General features: G+C 44.8%; 1 protein-coding gene across 5 annotated transcripts in view; it reads right to left on the minus strand.

Moving 5' to 3' along the window:
* The window catches only part of CSMD1 (CUB and Sushi multiple domains 1), a 2,004,702-nt gene that overhangs the window by 12,696 nt on the left and 1,972,489 nt on the right, over positions 1–19,517 (minus strand). For 3 of the 5 annotated variants that reach the window (XM_053900776.1, XM_053900774.1, XM_019428030.2), the window contains 10 exons: positions 19,204–19,383; positions 16,676–16,849; positions 16,213–16,386; positions 14,439–14,512; positions 11,419–11,530; positions 8,833–9,012; positions 7,501–7,545; positions 4,812–4,973; positions 2,272–2,384; positions 1,604–1,691 (listed from right to left, as the gene is read on the minus strand). In XM_053900776.1, the coding sequence (XP_053756751.1) occupies positions 1,604–1,691; positions 2,272–2,384; positions 4,812–4,973; positions 7,501–7,545; positions 8,833–9,012; positions 11,419–11,530; positions 14,439–14,512; positions 16,213–16,386; positions 16,676–16,849; positions 19,204–19,383 (1,302 nt within the window). Of the gene's footprint in view, positions 1–1,603; positions 1,692–2,271; positions 2,385–4,811; positions 4,974–5,548; positions 7,437–7,500; positions 7,546–8,832; positions 9,013–11,418; positions 11,531–14,438; positions 14,513–16,212; positions 16,387–16,675; positions 16,850–19,203; positions 19,384–19,517 lie in introns of those variants that run through there. The other 2 variants (XM_053900775.1, XM_053900777.1) reach the window with 2 other exon arrangements.

A 19,517-nucleotide genomic window follows, 5' to 3' on the forward strand; every position in this document is an offset into this window, starting at 1 on the left:
TAGTTTACGATTGATTACTCTTTTTGGTAGAGTTTCTATTTTAAATATAATAATACACAGGTCGGTATGTGTTTCCTTTGGAACCCCTCAGTATCTTGGTAAGAGTCTTATGAACTGAGTTGTGAGTGATAATCGTCACAAAATATTATACCCCTGTGCCTCTGAAAGGCAGCTCAGAGGTCAAAGCCTATATGGATAGAATGTTCCCCCCCCAAATTATTATGTTAATAGTGTTCTACAAGTAGGATATAAAGTAGTCTATGTTGTTCAGGAGAAATGGGATGCTAATCGCATTACAAACATGTGTTTTCTCATCCCCGTCAGCAGGGACAACCGCAGCGACTCTCGTGTGCAAAGAGCTTCTGCGTGCACAAAGCGAATGCTTTCCGCTGTCTCTTAATCTTCCCGACCACCCAGAAGGGACTTCCCCGCTGAGATGTCAGATGAAGACAGGCCCAAGAAGATTCTAACTCCTCCTCGATTACAAAACTAGCTGATTGATGGGGGAAGAGTCCAATCTAGTGAAAATTTTTTTCACATATTTTCTTTCTCTGATAACTAAGGTAGAAATCAAGTAGCAGAGAAAGATCGGAAGCAGGGAAGGAGGATCTGTCTATGTGCAGTAAACTTTTTCTTCCTGTAGAAGTCATGCGCCTCTCTCCCCGTCAATGTACAGTCCTCACTTCTTTAGTGAAATATACTGAAATAGACTGCTTCTTATTAAATGTGACACATTGCATAAAACTATTGATTTAAGCAACTATGATAGTCATGTGAGGTGCACGAGGAAGAGTTTTCCACACTTGACTGGCTGAAATCTCTGAAGGCAGAGTCTCTGGGCAGAGTCAGCTTGTCCTTCTCTACCTGGACACCTCCCGAATGGAGGGCCCTGGTGTCTGTTTCTACTGTTCCCCAGAATAACTGCTTTAAAAATCTGATGTTCTGATCATTAAAAATGGAAAACCTTTGTTGCCATAATACACGTTTCTTAGAAGTTAAAAGATTTTTTCGTGCTTTCTTGGTTACTCCGAGTCCCTCTTCTAATTTTCTTAGGGCTATGTAGTTTACTTAGTTCTTTAATTGAGCTTCACCTTTGCTTCACTGTCTCCGTGTTTCTAGTATCTCTTCATAGAGTAAGGATACTAGTTTCATATCTGGTCTACATACTGCATTCTTCCAGCTTTGTATTTGTCGGTTCCGCTGTGCCCAGCACTTCTTTTCCGTTCTGTTGTAAAACATGCTTGTCTCTCCCGATACTTTTGTTTATGTTTCCTCCAAGGTCGTGGCCTTTCCATTTCTTTTCAGCACAATAACGTGAAGGCCAAGTTGACATGTGCTTTAAAAAAATAACATGCGAGGGGCGCCTGGGTGGCGCAGTCGGTTAAGCGTCCGACTTCAGCCAGGTCACGATCTCGCGGTCCGTGAGTTCGAGCCCCGCGTCAGGCTCTGGGCTGATGGCTCGGAGCCTGGAGCCTGTTTCCGATTCTGTGTCTCCCTCTCTCTCTGCCCCTCCCCCGTTCATGCTCTGTCTCTCTCTGTCCCCCAAAAAAAATAAATTAAAAAAAAAAACGTTGAAAAAAAAAAATAACATGCGAGCATTTACCTTGCCTTTCCAGCTTGAATTTTCCGAAGTCTTTTCCATGAATGTCACCTTGAAAAGTAAATCCTCCCCTTTCAAGTCCTGATGACACCTGATGTGCATGAAGAAGAGAAAAACAATGCATGGCGGGGATTAATAATACTCTGTTCTGTCATAATAGAACTGTATTCTCACAGCTAGATAGTACAGGTTAAATATGGTGCCTTGTGTCCTTCCTTCCAGTGACACGTCAGTAGTTAAAAACTGGAAAAGACACACGTGAACTAGGACTAACATCAATCCTCACTATTTCATTTTCACCACGAAACAGGTAGTAAAATCGAGAACATGTGCATGGGTTGTAAAGGGGGACAGATACAGGAATTCATATATAACCTACGTCATGTTAAACTCACTTTGTGACACACTCTTGGCTGGGGAGCATCACATGAGGCCGCACACCCTTATGTCGGACAGTGAGTCGGCACACAAACGATGGTTAACTTACAAAGAAGGATATTAGTGGCACTCGTTAAATTTCTATCTGGGGATGACTTTTTCTTTAGAACTGTCAGAGCGGTTACGCAATGGCCATGTTCAGACTTTGGGGTGGAATGTGGGGTTACATACAGGACGTGGGTCTAAGTGCCTGTTCTGTCCCTGCGTGACGACCGTTCACAGGAAGTACTTACATAGCCATCTAGTCCCCAGTTGTCATTTTCAAACTTGCTTACAAAAATATCTGCGGGACCTTTAATTTGGAAAGCCTTCAGAAGTAAGTGAGCCTCTTCCTTCTTGTAAACACCTACGGAAAATCAAAGTCGGTTATTCTTACATTGGAGGATTTCACAAGGGTTAATAACTCGGGCGTTCAATCCGTTTGATTTGGAATACGGTACAGAGAGGACAATATCAGAAGTAATGGAAATTATTGCTGTTATTTTTATATTTGAGCCTCAGTACTTCTGTTTTCCACGTACCCATCCGCTGCATTGCATTCGACGTCTTTATCCCACAGAAAGAATAAAGGTTATACACACTCAGTTATATTATTGTTTTAATCTAGCTTTCTAAATTCATATTTTGGTCATTTGTGAGGACAAAGAGACCCCAGCCAGAAGCCCTAATATGGCTACCTCTTGTTTTGTTTTTGATGTTTATTTATTTTTGAGAGAGAAAGAGAGAGAGAGAGAGAGAGTGAATGGAGGAGGGGCAGAGAGGGGGGAGACACAGAATGCGAAGCAGGCCCCAGGTTCTGAGCTGTCAGCACAGAGCCCAACGCGGGGCCCAAACTCAAGGACCGGGAGAACACGACCTGAGCCGAAGTCGGATGCTCGACTGACTGAAACCCAGGTGCCCCTAAATATGGCTCCTTCTAAAGACAGAGTGAACAGCACGGCGAGCGGAACGTGCCGAGCATCCCTGAGTAGCCGGTGCGGTTCTGGGCAGGACAGACTGCACAGTCACACCTCTCGGCCTCCCGTGAGGCGGCGAGAATGACACTTAACAGTAGGGCCCAGAGATGAGGTGACGCGGCGAGGCGCAGGCGGGAACTGCGCTGACAGCCAGAGCTCGCTCCCCACCCCATGGAGGAAGTAGGTAAATAAGTAAACAAACAAGTACTAAACGAATAATAACCTAAAACCAAAATGTCCTCCGTGCCGAGAACAGGGGGTCAAAGGAAGATGCTGCTGCCCGTTCCAGAAAACGCGGCCGTGAGCTACTAATTCACACTAACTGCTAACTAACTAGAGAAGCTAATCTCTACTGTCCCAGGACCCGGTCTCCGCTGGCGGGCACACGGGGTGGAGGGGAACCAGCGGGGCCCAGCTGACAAGAGGGACTGCCCCGGGCCTTCTGGGCTGGTCTTCCTCTCGCCCTCAGCAGCTCCGTGGTGTTGGCATTACATCCAACCTCTAAAACTCTGAAGCCCAGGGCTACACACTGTAGGGAGACATAATGAAATACGGTCTCATGTGGCAAACAGCCACCCCCACTGGGCCTCAGTGTGGCCGCGGCTGGCTCTGCCTTCCTCCTCCCTCCCTCTTCGGGGAGCCGCCTTCTCTGAGAAAGGAATAAATCCAAACTCTACCAGGAGAAAGATTAAGCCAGGCAGCTGGGGAAGACTGAGGGATCTGGACGTTTCAAAAAGTTCCCGGGTGGATTTTGATGACGGGTACCTTTGGGCACGTGGCCTAATCACTTTTCCACTTATAGGTTCGACGTAGGAAGTCGCGTGTGGCTGCGAGACCGTGGGCTCACAGATAGGTGCCTGCTAAGCCTCTCGGAGTTGAAATGATTTCGCTTTTCCTCAATCCACAGTATGTATATTGGGACGTTTTCCACTTCCAGGAAGCAGGAAAGGGGAATGTGAGGAAGGGGGGGGATCTTGAGCCGCCATCATACTTTCCAGTGGCTGGAGAAAGAGCAGGTGCCATTCGGGGCCCCTTGGTATTCAGGCCCAGGGCTGGGCCTTGAGAATAGCTCAGAGAAAATCCCTACCCTCCTGGAGTTGGTCTACAGACAAGGATACATAGCTGTGAGAAGTGAAATAAATGAGAAGATTTTAAAAGACATTATATAGTCAGAAAGGCGATACCCTTATTAAGAGTGTGGACTTGAGGTTCCAAGTGCTGAAATCCTGATTCCTGAGTTCAAATTCTACCTCTACCAAAGCACCTTAGCAAAGACACTTCATTTTTCTGGGTCTTTCTCTCTCTCTCTTTCTCTCTCTATTTCTCTCTTCTATCGTCAGTAAAGAATGTGTCTGATAAAGATGCTCATATCATAGGACAGACGTAAGAATGAGGAAGATAATATATGTTAAGTACGTAAAATGGGGCCTGGCATATAAATTAGAGCTGCTTTTATTTTAACAGCAGGATGACAAATAAATCTCACGAGGACCGTGAATTGAAAACAAGGATACTGACACAATGAAGTTTGGAGACATGTAGCTCTGGATATAAATCTTACATCTTTGACTTAGTATGTCACATGCATAATCGCAAGCACATTAATTAGCTTTTCTGGGCTGGTTCTGTAATCTTTAAAAATGAGAATACCAACCTACCATGGCTATCGAGAGGATCCCATGAGACACAGCTTATGCAAAGCCAATGTAATTTTAATGAGCATTTAATAAATGGTAGCTCCCGCCTCTGTGAGGAGATAGAGGGTCTGCCTCGGCCCACATTCTTCGTTGAGGAAAATGAAACTCCTCAGGGCCTACCTGTCAATTTCAGCTCCACCTGCGAGGCTTCGAGGAAGGTCGCGTTCACCTTACTACTTGTTGCGTTGAACCAGTCAACTGTTAGAGTTGCGGGTTGTCTTTTCCCTAAATATTCATAATATCCCTTCCACACTGAATTGATAAAAAATACATCTGAAGGAACTGTGGGGGGGGGGAAAAACCAGAGGAATGTTAGCTCACACAGAAAAATTAAATTTAGATATTCTACAACACAGAGGCATAATACGTGTTGAGTGAGAGATCACAGATCATGACGGTGATGAGGACAGAGATGACCTATCCCAGGCCCTCTACGGCATGTATGCGATGGAAATGGAATGGGGAGGGAGACTGCTGTGAGATGCACCCCCACGTCCGTGTGTTGATTTGTGGGAGAAATACTTTAGGTGCCAAAACGTTCCTTTTTTAACGGAGCTGCCAAGGCCAGAGGGTGCGGTGAACCAGAGCGACTGATATGAGGTGAGGTTATTGTGTCTAATAATAAGATGTTAGACTGACCCAGGAAACCACGACCGGTTGTTCGTTAACATCCAGGTCGACTCTTTGGAAGACACAGAAAGCTCAGGGAGCTGGCACGTATCATCCACCAGGAACTGCCTGCCCTCAGAAAGCTTGCACGTCAAAGCGGCAGTAAAGGGCGCCCACCCAGCTCATAAAGACACAAGTGCTCTGGGGCGGGAGGTCTTTATCTCACAAGGAGATCCCAACCCACCCACCCACGTTCTTCTATTCTTGTGAAAAACATCCCTGATTGCTAAGAAAGTTAGAGGCAACGATGTCAAATGCCACGGATATATGTGAAGATGCATTTCTCCCTAAATCAAGTTTTTTAGCAAATCCACTTGCTGGAACCAATTTCTAGGACACACATAGACTATCTACGTTCATGTGCCCCTTTCAGCGCAACTGGCCATCGTCCTGTCTTGCCAGCTCGGCTGTGCCTATGAAACCAAGCCCAGCTAGGGAGGCAGCCAAGAAGGAGCGAGTGTCGGCCCTTCCCGTGGCTCTCAGTAGACTCAGCTTGCGATCATAGTGCTTTTTATAAGTTTAGGAAAGGTTAAAAACTACGATACCAACACGACATCGCACACAGCTGCTTATAGATAAGGGACGTTCAACACTTCTGCCTGTCTATCAGCAGCCGTTTGGGGGCCCAGTTTTCAGGCAAACCTGACAAGACTGTATTTTCCTTCACTAAAATTAACAGGCTTTAGAATCCTATCAAGGTTGTTTTCCCTACACGAGAATGTACCCACTCGGCTGAAGCTATGAATGTACTGGTTCCAGCCCGTCACTGACGAGTGGCTCTTGTTGGTGTATCAGAGGAATGGTCATGCCTGACTGGGTGCAGGAAGGTGTAACCAGCGTCCCAGAGCTGGCTTGCTTGTATCAACATGGCCATCAGCAATGTGGTGACGGTGATCCCTGGGGGCCTTCTCATCTGCTCTGTTGCTGCTGGTTTGCAGCGTGACACAACAGCCGCAAGCAGAGATTTGTTACGACGTGCTACCTCGACAGACAACCACAATTAGCAAGTCCCCTCGGAGGGAATGAGAGAAGGTGGACTGATGAGGATGGATGCACCTTCAAAATAAAGTATGCAAGTATCTCCATATCTGAAACAAAAAAATAAGCAAACAAAAACAGAACAAACACACCATCACAGCAACAGATTGTGTTTCCTTTCACTGCGGACAATGTTGTCTGGATAAAGACTATTGATTTCCGTATTTGGTTTGTAAATAACATTTGAATGGCGATTTTAAGAAGGAGTTTTTACACTTCATGGCGTACGTTGGAAAAATTCCTTTCATCGTGTCGGGACATTGGCCCCGCTGAGACTGCGGTGTTTTAACACAGCGTTGTGACTCAACGAGAGCGTTACACATACGGTTTCCGCATCTGATGTCAGGACAGACCTTCCTGTCTAAAAGATCGGTGTTCAAAGTCGAATAAGGAAACTACTAGGGAAATGACCTTATATATGTATGCAAGTTTTCTAGATCTGTTAAAAAAAAAGGTTGACTTACATTGTAAGTTGGGGACACAGTGCATGATGAAAAGAGTCTCTAACTTTATAACACAGAGGATTTGGAGCAGTAAGCATGTCGCTTAGGAAACAGAACTGCATCTTTCGATTTTCTGTGTGATGCATCTAGCAAGGCACCACATACAACAAAAAGCAATAATTAACACGTTGGGAGGCAGAGGATGCCTGGATTATGGAGATACGGGGGAAAAAATGGAGCTCTACATCCGATCGGCTCAAGGTAACAGCTGACGTTGTCCCAATGCCTCATTCACATCAGCTTCCGGTTTAGAGGAAAGAATCGCAACCCTCTTTATAAGGCTCTCCATTATATCACATCCTGTGATCAACAGTTCGAGTCCGTTTCTGCCCACACAATGCCCGAGGCACCTTTTAATGAAACCGTGTGTGATCGTGCCGCAGGTTCTCGTCTTAAGTAAAGTGTTGTCATTCCGTTAACAAACCACCGTCAGGAAAGAAAGAAATGTGTGTGGGCTCGGCGTGCTAGGTGGCTGGATCGCTAACCCGCTCACGGTCTAGTGGAATTGGAAGTCTGCGTGTTAAAATCTGTTTCCCTGTACAGAGTAGAGAACAAATCGCTTATGTGGTTGAGATCTAGGACTGTTCTGGAATACAAACCTGGAGTTTTAGTAACTGTCTCATTAACTTCTCCCACTCCTTTACCTACAAGTAAAAAGACAAATTATCATTTTCAAAAACATTTATTTTTGAATAAGTTTGAAAAAATGTCAAATTGAGGCAATTTTCCTTTCTCCAGATTGCTTGGAGGTACAAAATAGGAATGTCTTCTACATATCCATTTAAACCCCTACATTCACAGCAGAGTATCCTTTGTGTTTGTCAAAAAAAACGGAGCTTAATGGTGAAAACCAGTGCAGCTGTGACAGGTGCATGTCTGTGTGGTGTGCTACAACAGAGAGCCTTGCAAACGAGGGTGGTTGATATCCATTTTCTCGATCCTATTTGGGATATGCTAGCCACCAGTGAAAGGTGGCATACAGAACAGCTAAGATTTCGTAGCCTCTCTTGACTTTCCAAGTCCTCACCCAAATCAACGGAAGTACAAATCGACAGATATTGAATAACACCAAATTGTTTCCCTTGCAGGACGTTTACTTTGGTCTATCACGTTGGATTTAACTCAAAATCTCTTAGCGTTTATAGGTCTGCATCAAACTACAAATTACCTTTTTAAAGTTCGTATTCTTCTGCATCTGATGGAGAAGGGCAAGGGAGACAAGAATTCCTAATTTGGAAATATAAATAGGCTTCCAGAGAGTAAAACTAAAGTCACAGATTTTATCACACTCCATACTTAGTGTTTATGCCATGTAGTATTTGATGCGTGTGTCACCTGTGTTTGGTGGGGAATCTCAAAGTTCAGCTGTCATCAGATCTGACCCTGTCTTGGGGCTCTCATTTGTAAGTACACAAATATGTGGGTAATTAATGCATCACCTTCGTGCCAATCGCTTTTGTAATTTGAACCAATGTAAAGAATACACAGATGTATATCCCGCCACCAAACAGCCTGTGGTCTTAAAAATAACGGCTTCGTTTATATATCCACCAATCCTGGGCGATATTTGCCCATTTTCATCAAAAAAAAAAATACATTTTCCAAAAATACGGTGTGTATTATTGGCCTTTTAGCGCATGATGTTTTTCTTGAACCAGACAGCTTTTCTCTGCGGCTTCAAGTGTGAATAGCAAATAGTAAAACCTACATGTCTACTTAGACTATGCCTCCGTTGTACCAAACACTTACTACGCACACGTTCACACACACAGCTCACCACATGAAGCACAGATTCAGCTGGGGTGACCGACACCACTTCCATGATGCTGTTTACTTATGGATCTTACGACGGAAGCTAGCCCGATGGGCAGTTGATGCTCCTGCTAGGGGCTCGGCAGGGAGGGGCGTTCACTCCCTCATCAGCGACTTACTTTTACAGACAGGCGATTTTCCCGTCCACCTCATATCTGCTTTACACGTCCTGTGCTCAGACCCGGCCGCGAGGAAGAACCCCGGATGGCAGGTGTACACCAAGGTGTAACCGAAGGTGGGGAGGTCTATCGCTCTCACGTCCGCGTGGGCTGGCGTTTCTGGCTGTCTGCAGGCGTGGGCTGAAACGGCACGCGTTCTGTTAGGAAGCGCTGGCACGTTGCGTAAGATAGAGTTAGAGTCTAAAGAAATAAGGAACTACGGCAAAATCTGGAAGTGGCTGCAAAGTCAGGCTGCAACTTAAAATTGAGAGTATGGTATCTTGAGATATCCCCAATATTCCCTGAAACTTTTAACATCATGAAAACTTGGGATTTGCCAGCTCTCCCTACCTATCCTTCCCTCCCTGCCCCCTCCTCTCTCTACTCTCCCTGTCTGCATATAAGTGTGTGTAATTAATTACGTGTAGAAATTTAGAATATAAATCAGAGCACTGAAATAAATAGATCACTTCTGACATACTATTAAGATAAATGATATGTCACATTTCCTTAAAAGACCAACCCTATAAGCTAAACACACACAGATCGGCACAGGTATAGAAATACACTTTTTTTAAAATTTATATTTCATTTTAATTTTTTTAAGTTTATTTATTTATTTTGAGAGGGAGAGAAAGAGCCTGACAAGATGGGTGGAGAGAGGCAGAAAGAGAGGGAGCGAGAGAGAATCCCAAGCAGGCTCTGCACGGACTGTGCAGAGCCCAATGCGGGGCTTGAACCCACGAACCATGAGATCAGGGTCTGAGGTAAAGTCAAGAGTTGAATGCTTAACCAAGAGCCACCCAGGCATCCCTTCAATTTTTATTTTAAAGAGATTGAGAGAGAAAGAGAGAGAGAGAGAGACTGCACATGTGCAAGAGGGGGAGGAACAAAGGGAGAGAGAGAATCCCAAGCAGGTTCCACACTCTGTATGGACCCCTACTTAGGGCTCGATCCCACGACCCTGGGATCATGACCTGAGCCCAAATCAAGAGTTGGATGCTCAACCAACTGAGCCACCCAGCCTCCCCCACAAAAAAGAAATATGCCTTGATTTTTGTCTGATGGCAGCTAACAAGGCTGTTATTGAGTTAAGTCAATAATTTTGGTAAAAATTTGATTTATGTTTAGAAAGCTGAGTGCAATGTTATAGATTCTTACTTCTCTTAAAATGTAATTTAGGAGTAAGTAAGATTGCAATGTTTAAATCTCAAGTAACTTCTTACGTATGTCTCAAGAAATGGACTTCTTCGCAGATGATTATAAAACAAGTTGACAACATTAAAATTATGAATGCAACTGTTTTAAGTATCATACTATTTTCTGCTTCAGTAAACTTTCAACATACGAATACCTGATATTAGCAAGCTCCAAGATCCACAGACACAAACACACACGTGTTTGTATATGTACATATACACAGACATACAAGTCTATATGCAAATATATATACACATATATATGCATATCTGTGCACACATAATATCCACATGTATCATTTGACTAGAGTATTAGAGATGATAGCTTTGAATTAAATATACATCTGATAATACTGATAAATACACAAAAATCACATTTTATACACCATTAAAAGAATTTTTCATGACATTCTACTTTTTTTGATTCTCTTATTTAACACAGTAAGATTAAAATTTTTTATTTCATTAAGCTGATAGAGGGTGAAATACTGACTTATGAATTGTTCCCACAATATCTTTTCTATTTCTCATGATTAAGTCACAAAATAAAATTTTATCCTACATAACAATTTGAATGATAAATTCATATGGACTTCAAAAATAACGTTTAAGGGGCGCCTGGGTGGCTCAGTCGGTTGAGCGTCTGACTCTTGATTTGGGCTCAGGTCATGATCCCAGGGTTGTGGGATCACAACCCATTTCAGGCTCCACACTGAGCTTGGAGCCTGCTTGAGATTCTCTCTCTCTCTCTCTCTCTCTCTCTCTCTCTCTCTCTCTCTCTCTCTCTCCCCCCCCCCACCGCCCTCTCCCCTGCTCGCTCTTTCTCTAAAATAAAAAAATAACATTTAAGATATTTCTATTAATATCATGACATATTTCATGATCCATTTTACCCTCTCTTTAATAATCTAATGTAAACATTCTAGAAGAATAATAGCATGGATAAGAAAGTTTCCTTTCTGTGAGTGTTACCGATGTCATTCACTTGTGTTTGGTTTAGGGCATGTTCTCAGACCTTAGCGTGCCCCAGTATCACCCGCAGAGCTGGGTGATGATAGCGTGCTGTCCCTCCTTTTTGCTCCCGCTGGGGTTCCAGCCCCTGAGTTTCTGATTCCCAAAGTCTGGGGCCACAGCTTGAGAATTTTAATCACTACCCAACTCCCAGGTGACGCTGATGCTGCTAGTTCTAGGGAATCAAACTCTGAGAAATTCTGGTCTAGGGAATTAGAAATGATCAAACAAACAAAAATCAGGCAATTCCTCATTATTTCCCTTGAGGGCAAACGCCTCCCAGAGGTTCGAGAACACATAGGCTGTGGCTGGCTGCAGTGGAAGAAATCACACTTACGTATACATTCTGTCTGTATTCCACTCCAAGTTAAATTTGCCAGGCAAGTCCGAGTCGTAGAACCTTGGATGTGGTAACCTTTTCTGCACCTGAAAAACACGGTGCTTCCGACCTAGAGAGGAAATCCAACATGGGCTTCAGAGGCGGAGCGGACGTGCGAGATACAATGGCATCACGCTGGAAAGCTCATTCCAGGGTAAGACACGCGAGTGACATCTCTCTTCCATGTCAGGCCATTGTTTGAGCCAGCATGGACGTTTCAACTGTGTGTTATGGCCGAGTTGCTCAATGCACGAGGTGAGGATACAGGCAGGTACAGAGAACTGTGGTCATTTAAGAGGGAGTTTACTTGGGTGACGAAAGAACGGTTTTTCTCTTTCCTTTTGGCCCTCTGTGTCTTCAGATTATAATAATTTTTTTCCCTTCTCCATTATTTCCTGCTATCCCTATTTAAGGTGTTGGCTTTACCCAATTGCTTTTGTTGACACTGCTGGGGATTGGCCAGCTCCTGCTCTATCGTAGAATCTCTCAAAACTCAGTCTATCCTCCCGAAGCAGCAGATACTTGAACTCTTTATTGCCACCCGCATACCTGAAGTATCTTCCCAATAGACCTTCACAACCTCACCTACCCCCCCCCCCTTAGTTGTTGATATCTTGCTAACTTTCACTTCTGCACATTCTTTCCTGACCTTCCAAGGATGCATCATATGCTTCTTACTGCAATGTCCTAGAAGCACCTGTACGTTTATCTACTTCCCCAACCTAACTGGAAATGCCTTGAAGGGAAGGTTCCCAGCGGTCTGTAGACATGTTTTTTGAGGATCAGTGATGGTCGTGTGTTGAAGGGAATCAATGATCTCCCCTGGTCACCGATCACTTATATCCGGGACATGCAGGTTGGGGAGAACAGAAAACGGAAGAGAAGTACGCTCACAGAAAGGTGGTCTACGCCTGGAAGGCGGCTTTGCGCACCCTGTGGTTCGGAATGGGACCAAGTGGGTTCCTAAGGCATGAATTATGAAGCCATGTAAGTGCACAGGTGAAGAGTGCACCTGATTCTTGCTCAGAGGATTCAAACCAGGTCCTTAATTCCTCTACATGTGTCTTCCCATCTGGGTCAGTCCCTATCTCCCTCATTGGGATTTTGGGAAGAAGAACTATGAGTAAAACATGGGGCAATAGTTGCTGCACTGAATAGTGATGAAGCGTGTCAGAAAAAAAATAAAAAATAAACAAGCTGTTCCTTACCACTGGCACCTGAAAGTAGAGATTGGAATTTATACAGAAAAAAAAAAAAAATCAAATTTACCTAAACTGCAAAGGAATAACGGATTTGAGATGCAGAGATGGGTAAAGAGTAATCCATCACCTATCAGGAATACCCTCCATCGAATTTCCTTGTCAGGATGTCACTGACCCCAATCGGACCTCCTGGCAAATACGCGACGTTATTTACCAGCAAGAAGAAAAGAGAGAGGCTCTATCAGGTACTGGTCGGAGGAAAAGACAGTGTCCTTCTCAATAGAGTATCTTTTAGCAGAAGATGCCTGGCCAGTCCAGATTGATCACTGTAAATTAACCTGGTGTTTATGAATTGACGGGACGTGGCCCGCCGGAGACTGGAGGGCAGCATTTAACTTGCGTAATGAACACAGCATGACAAGGGATGTTCTAAAACCGAAGCGGCTCACTCTGCGTGAGCATGTTGCAGAACGCAGTGCTGAAGAAAACAAAACTCTGTTATATTCACAACTTAATGTGTCCTGACGAAAACGAAAGAAGAAACAAGAAACATTTTGGGACGATTCCTCTGACAGGGTTAGCCATCTCCTTAAAGGATGGCGTCTGTGTCTTTCAAGTATTAGCAAATCTTGCTTTTGGATCCAACCTATCATTCTTGTTAGTGTAACTTGATTTTGTCATCAGAGGAGTGAGAAATTTATCCATTCCTATTAGTTTCTTAAGATAGATCCCAGGGATAGGATGCCGAGTGCAGTCACTAAATGTGGACTTCACGTGGGCTCTTTGAGGGCAGATAAGGAACCCGTGGGGAGTCAATGAGAGCATTACTCAGTATAGTATTTGCAGGCCTTGGCGTATATGTGGCATGACATTTCTACATGCCAGTAAGCATTTCCCTGAGGAGTGGGCCATATTCGACACCTAACATAAAATACGCCAGATTGTGCCTCACAGGTACCTACGACAAGTTCCTCTGGGGGGTATAGGAATGCCATCAGGAAGTAGCCAAGGTGTGTTAGAGCCAACCAAGAAAGAATATGTTAGGTTTCAGGAAAGCCTCAGTGAAGTGGCTGAAGAGAAAAGGCTTTTTATTCTAAATTAGTGGGCTCTCTAACTTGAATGCACTACACATATTTAACTGTGGCTTTCAAAGCCATCTCATCATCGAGCTGTGAAGTCACTTGATCACTTAAGATGGTGGAAACATTTTATTTCAAGGTTCATTACCTCCCAGTTTTGGTTATTCCTCTAAATACTACCTAACGCGTTCATGTACTTTTTATTTAAAAAGGCAAACGAACGTCAAACGTGATATCAAGTATGCAAATAGTTCATACACAGAGGTGGCATGGAGAAGAAATATCACAAAGTAAGCCTACTAGCTGAGGAGGCTGAATGCGTTTTCTTCTGTTTTTGTCTCTAAAATCTAGTATCATTTGCCCATGATGCATCGGGTCACTGAACAGGGTATTGTTACGTGTGGCTATTCAGTGACCAGTCACTCTGGAGAACTGCCACGACAGTTCAGCGAACAAAAAACATCACGTCATGCAAACTTTCAAGTAGAAATCAATATGACAATTGCTACTGTGTGAATTAAGATGCATCCAGCTATCCCAATTTTGACGGTTAAAATATCACGTGGGCATCCTCTCCGAATCAATGTATCTCCGCAAATATACGATGAATCAGGGTACGTGAAGCCATGCGCACATGTTCGAGTGTCACTTGCATTTTATACTTACAGGGAAACAGGGTGAAATAAAAATGGAATACCTCATATCCTCTGGAGCTATTCTGTATTCCGAAGTGTGGAGTGCCGGGGTCTGGGCAGCTGTTATGAGCTGGATCTGAAGCGCACAGAAAAACAAAACAAAACAAAACAAAGAGCGCCAGATACGGTTACTCTAGGGATTCTAACATTTTTACTCAAAGGTCATAAAATTTTAAGAAAACTGGGAGGGTCCGGGTGGCTCCGTTGGTTAAGTGCCCGACTCTGGATTTCGGGTCAGGTCATGATCTCACGGTCTCGAGATCGAGCCCCGCATAGGGCTCTGCGCTGAGCCCGGAGTCTGCTTGGGATCCTCTCTCCTTCTCTCTCCACCCCGCCCCTGCTCATTCCCTCCCTCTCCCTCTCTCTCTCTCTCTCTAAAAATAGACAAAGTATAAAAAATTGAGAAAATTATATTTTGGCAGATAGGTAAGATGTTTTGCATTAAAGTTAAAAATCAAAGTAAATTGCTATTTTCATCTTCTTTTCAGACTTCTTTAGGTATTCCTCTTTAGTTCTTTATCAGATTCTAAATTGCTCTGTGTATTATTTTCTGTATCAGAATGAACACTCTTTTCCATTTTCTGGTCAGACATAGTATACTGGTTGGTCCACTAATATGCTGTCTTCAATAATTATTATGATCCCTCGGTTCTTAAGGAGTTCACTAGTGGTCATCTCTTTCAGTCATCCATTACATGATTGCAAATTTCTTGAGTTAATTTTCCTCGAGACTTCAAAATGGGAAATATATTTAGTGCTTCAAAGTTGAGGCCTATGGTAGACCAAAAGTGACATTTCTCTCCCCAAAAGTGTAGGACTTGAGCAATGAGGAGCGTGTAGCTTTATTATTTGCTGCTCTCTAGATGCTCGTATGAAAAAAATCACCTAACTTACAAAAAAAATTGTTTTCGAGAGAAACTAACCTATTGGAAGGAAGAAAACCATTTCTTAGTATAGAGATAGGAACCGTGTAGCAACGGTTTAAATGAAATAGCAGTAAACATGTCTATTAATAAAAAAAAAAGGCAGTGCTTCAAGGAAATTATTCCTGAAGCTCTTTGTGTTTAAGTAGTAATCAGTCAATTTCTTAGAAACCATGACTATAGATCATTAATTGTTTACTACAAAGATGCAGAACATCTACTCCTTGGCTCAGTACAGCTGGTGAAAAAATTAACCCATCAATCAACATGAATCTGCAGCCATGAGGTATGAAGAAAATTGCTCTTAACAGAAATAAAGGGTAATGTTTCTCTGCCACTAAGAATTTGACTTTTGACAAATACAGCTTGTATCTGAATCCTTTCTAGGAGACAGAAATGCAACATAAAAAGGCAGGGCTTAAATCATATGGAAAGCGTCTTCTGACTTGTAAGTGTCGTTGCCATATTCCAAGGTCACCTTCCACCACTGCTGGTGTGGGTGGGTCAGTAGGGACTGGCCAGTGAAGACAGACTGGCACCAAGGGGACGACGCCCAAACAACAGCCAGGCCGTCTTCCCGGTGATGGTGGCTTTGGAGAAGGGCAATGACAGTGTCTTCAACAAAGCCGTCTTTCCCTGAAAGAATGCTCCTGCCGCTTGAGGTGCAGACAGGGAAACAAGACCTAAATTCAAGTCCAAAGTTGATCTGTAGGATTTAATCGGAGTAGCCGATGAGGGCTTGCCCAACGAACCATCTGTGGGCACAGGATCTGTGAAGCCACAAACGGTCCCGTTTTAGCGTGCGGGTCCCCACCCCCGAACGCCCTCGGGGTGGTCTTGCCAACGTTCCTACCGATGCAGGTGGGCTGGGTGCCGCTCCACGTGCCGTCGGCCTGGCAGGTTCTTCTCGAGGACCCCACCAGTATGAAGGGAGGTTTGCACTGGAAGAAGACTTCAGATTTATAGGTGAAGCTTTTGCCACTGAGCCGCCCCTCCGCGGGGGTGCCGGGGTCTCCGCAGAACACAGCTGTTGGAGACAGCAAGGCAGTCAGCCAACAATAGGAGCCGCCGCGTCGGGTCAGCCCACTCGGGTCGCGTAACCAGGGTCTGCGAAATCTTTGGGGACAACTATTAAACTGGGAAATGACCGAGGGGCAGAATGCGCATTTGAGCGGGGAGGTCTCAAGCGTGAACGTTTGCACACGGTAGCATGGCTATAGAGGACACGTCGCTGTTCTCCTCACACCGGGAGCTGAGGGTGCTCCTCATGGTCCAGTGCAACGTGACCCAGGAACAAGCATTACTGGGGGACTTACGTAGGCACTGGGGCACCTCCCCTTTCCACACCCCACGGCCTTCGCAGGAGAGGATGGCGGAGTGAGAGGGCTGGAAGCCGTCCACGCAGCTGTAACTGATGCTGGACCCCCAGTGGAAATCTGCTCCCTCCACCTTCCCGTGCTGTACTTGAGGAGGCTGGCCACACGTGACAGCTGTTTCAAAGAACAGACGAGACTGAACGTCCGGAGCGTCCGCCACGACCCTAACACTCACAGGATGCACGTTTTAATTCTACCCGGGTCACAAAGGACATCTACCTAGGGTTGTTTTCTTTTAATACGAGAATTATTGAGGAAGACAGCACATCGAGATAATAGAACTTTTCTCCAATATTTCTTCATTAATTTAGATCAAGTACATAAGAGCACAGCAAAGTCACAACATATCACACGGTGGAAGAAAGCAGGATTGAACATGACATTCTCAATACGTACGAGGCCAAGAAGGGAAGAAATACCCGTATTCAATGTATGTCTTTTCATGATGGTTCTCAACAACAAATCAAATCTGGGCTTGCTTATATGACATGAATACAGACTTCTGGATTTATATATATAGTTGGCAAGCTCTGTGTTTTTTTAACACATAAAGATATAATATGTGAAAGACATAGGCTGTGGACCCATTTGCCGAATAATTAAAAACCAAGCACTTGCATGGTTAAGAAGATTCTGTGGAACACCACCGCCCAGTGTATTATATCAGCCCTGAGCTGACGGTGGGGCCCCCGAGCAGGGACGCAGTTCTCACAGATGATGAGTGGTTGGCATGGCCCCAGGCAGCCCCCTTAGAGTCTAGCCATTACCCTGAAGTGCAGGGGGCTGGGGACTGCGATCGACAAATCTTCTTGGAAGATCCAAGAGCTTTCTGGATTTTTCACACTGGAGGAGGCTTGCCAATGACAGAAGGCAGCAAGAGAAGGGACCCAGGTGTATACTCTCACCTGCATTTTCTTCTGCGTGCTCACACTCAGGCATTCTCACGTCGGAAGACACAGTCACACATGCACAGTCAGCAGTTGGAAATGAGCCTCTCTGTTATCTCTCATCTATTCAGTTTTTTCAACCAATATTTCTTGAGAGTCCACATGTGAGGGGGTAGGGGGGACACGTGCTCTAGACAGGGGATATCAAGTGAGAAGTCCCCTAGGAGGGAACAGTAATGAGCGACGTGGTTTCACAGAATCACGTGAGGAGGTGACTAGCCCCAGACGGGTTCAGAGGGAGAGAGTGGTCTCTTCTGGAAGGGCCTGGTTGCCCACGGAGTTCCTTCCAACTGCACTGGCTGTTCAAAAGAGGAGCAAAAGTCTACAAAAGCATGTGACATCACAGAGACCAGTGCAATTATTGGTCGCTGTCATGAGCACGTCACGTGACTAGATGGCTCCTGACACTAGTCTGTGACTTTCAGTAAACGTTTATCCAGCGCCTGCAACAGACACAGCATTAATGATGGCTGGCGGAAGACAGGAGCCTCTGCGATCCTTACGCACCGGTAGGAGGGAAAACGTGGCCCACCAACAGGCCCACGTCGGAAGGGAGAGGGAGCCAGGTGGTTGAGCACCCAGCTCTCACGGAGGCCTCACACTGAGCTCTGTCCACGCAAGCCCCAAGACCCATCTGCCTCTCAGAGCCCACTGAAGATGAACGCTTCCTCACTATCAGTTGCCAGGGTCCAACTCACAACTCCCCCAGAACTGTCCGGGTTCCTAGTCCAACAAAGAACCAGCCACTGCATTTTTGTTTGGGGCCAGCCACGCTCAAGCCCCACTTGTCTCCCTGTGCCCCTCCTGCCCCACTCTGGCCCGGCTGATAAGGAAGCTGGCACGTGCTCTCTCCAGTGCTGGCAGAGGAGCCCTAACCGTGCAGATCGCTGTCTTTGGACAACTGTCTCCAGCACCACTGTTTTCTCACTGTCAAAGCCCAGCCCTCAGCTACATCGTTCAAGTCACATCCACTGGCGTCTCCCTGACCTTCTCTCCCTGCAAAGTCCAACCCCCAAGTCATAAACCTTTTCTACCACCTCTATATTTGTAGGGCATCTTCAGACTCAGTGTCCGAATCCCACAGAACATCATGTTTACCAACATGGTCCGCCATTATTTGATGATTGGCTTCTCTAAGTGGAGTTTAAAGTCCTATAATTATTCTTCCCCATCATACCTGTCTTAAGCCTTAATAAATCTGGGGTTAACAATGTTTACCGAGAGAGAGGACATCACTGGGATTCAAAATACTTAAGACTTAAAGGTTGTACCCCATCATTTGGGAGCTGATGTCTCCCAATCTTGGTTTGTACACTGAGCCATTTACTAACTCTGCTAGTCTGTTTTCCCATCTGTAAAGCTGAGATTAATGTATTAAGAAAATGGCAGTGATTTTATTTGCAAATGAGTTCACGAGAATTCCTAGCACATAGAGGACATCATAAATGCTTGCAAATGCAGTGAAATGGAATTCAACAAACGCTTCTGTGTCAGCAAGACCAGAAAGGTAATGACACAGACCTTTGCAGGTGGGTTTGCTGTTATTCCATGTACTGTCTTTGGTACAACGGATGGTGGATGATGTGACAGGTTCCAGGAGATAGCCAGGGTCACACTGATAGCTTACAGTCTTATTGAAGGTGAAATCCGTCCCAAACTGGATGCCATTGGCCAGTGTACCTGGGTCCCCACAGCTTATAACTAATGAGCAGAAGACAAAAAGCATTAGAAAGGTAAAAACAAAAACAAAAACAAACATTAAATGAATTCATTATGGTTTCTGTTCATGTTACTCCCCTTATGCTGATATTCAAAATGATTAAGCAGTGGGGCGC

The sequence above is a fragment of the Panthera pardus genome, unplaced genomic scaffold (assembly GCF_024362965.1).
Source record: "Panthera pardus isolate Hobbes unplaced genomic scaffold, ASM2436296v1 HiC_scaffold_13, whole genome shotgun sequence".
Classification (NCBI taxonomy): Eukaryota; Metazoa; Chordata; class Mammalia; order Carnivora; family Felidae; genus Panthera; species Panthera pardus.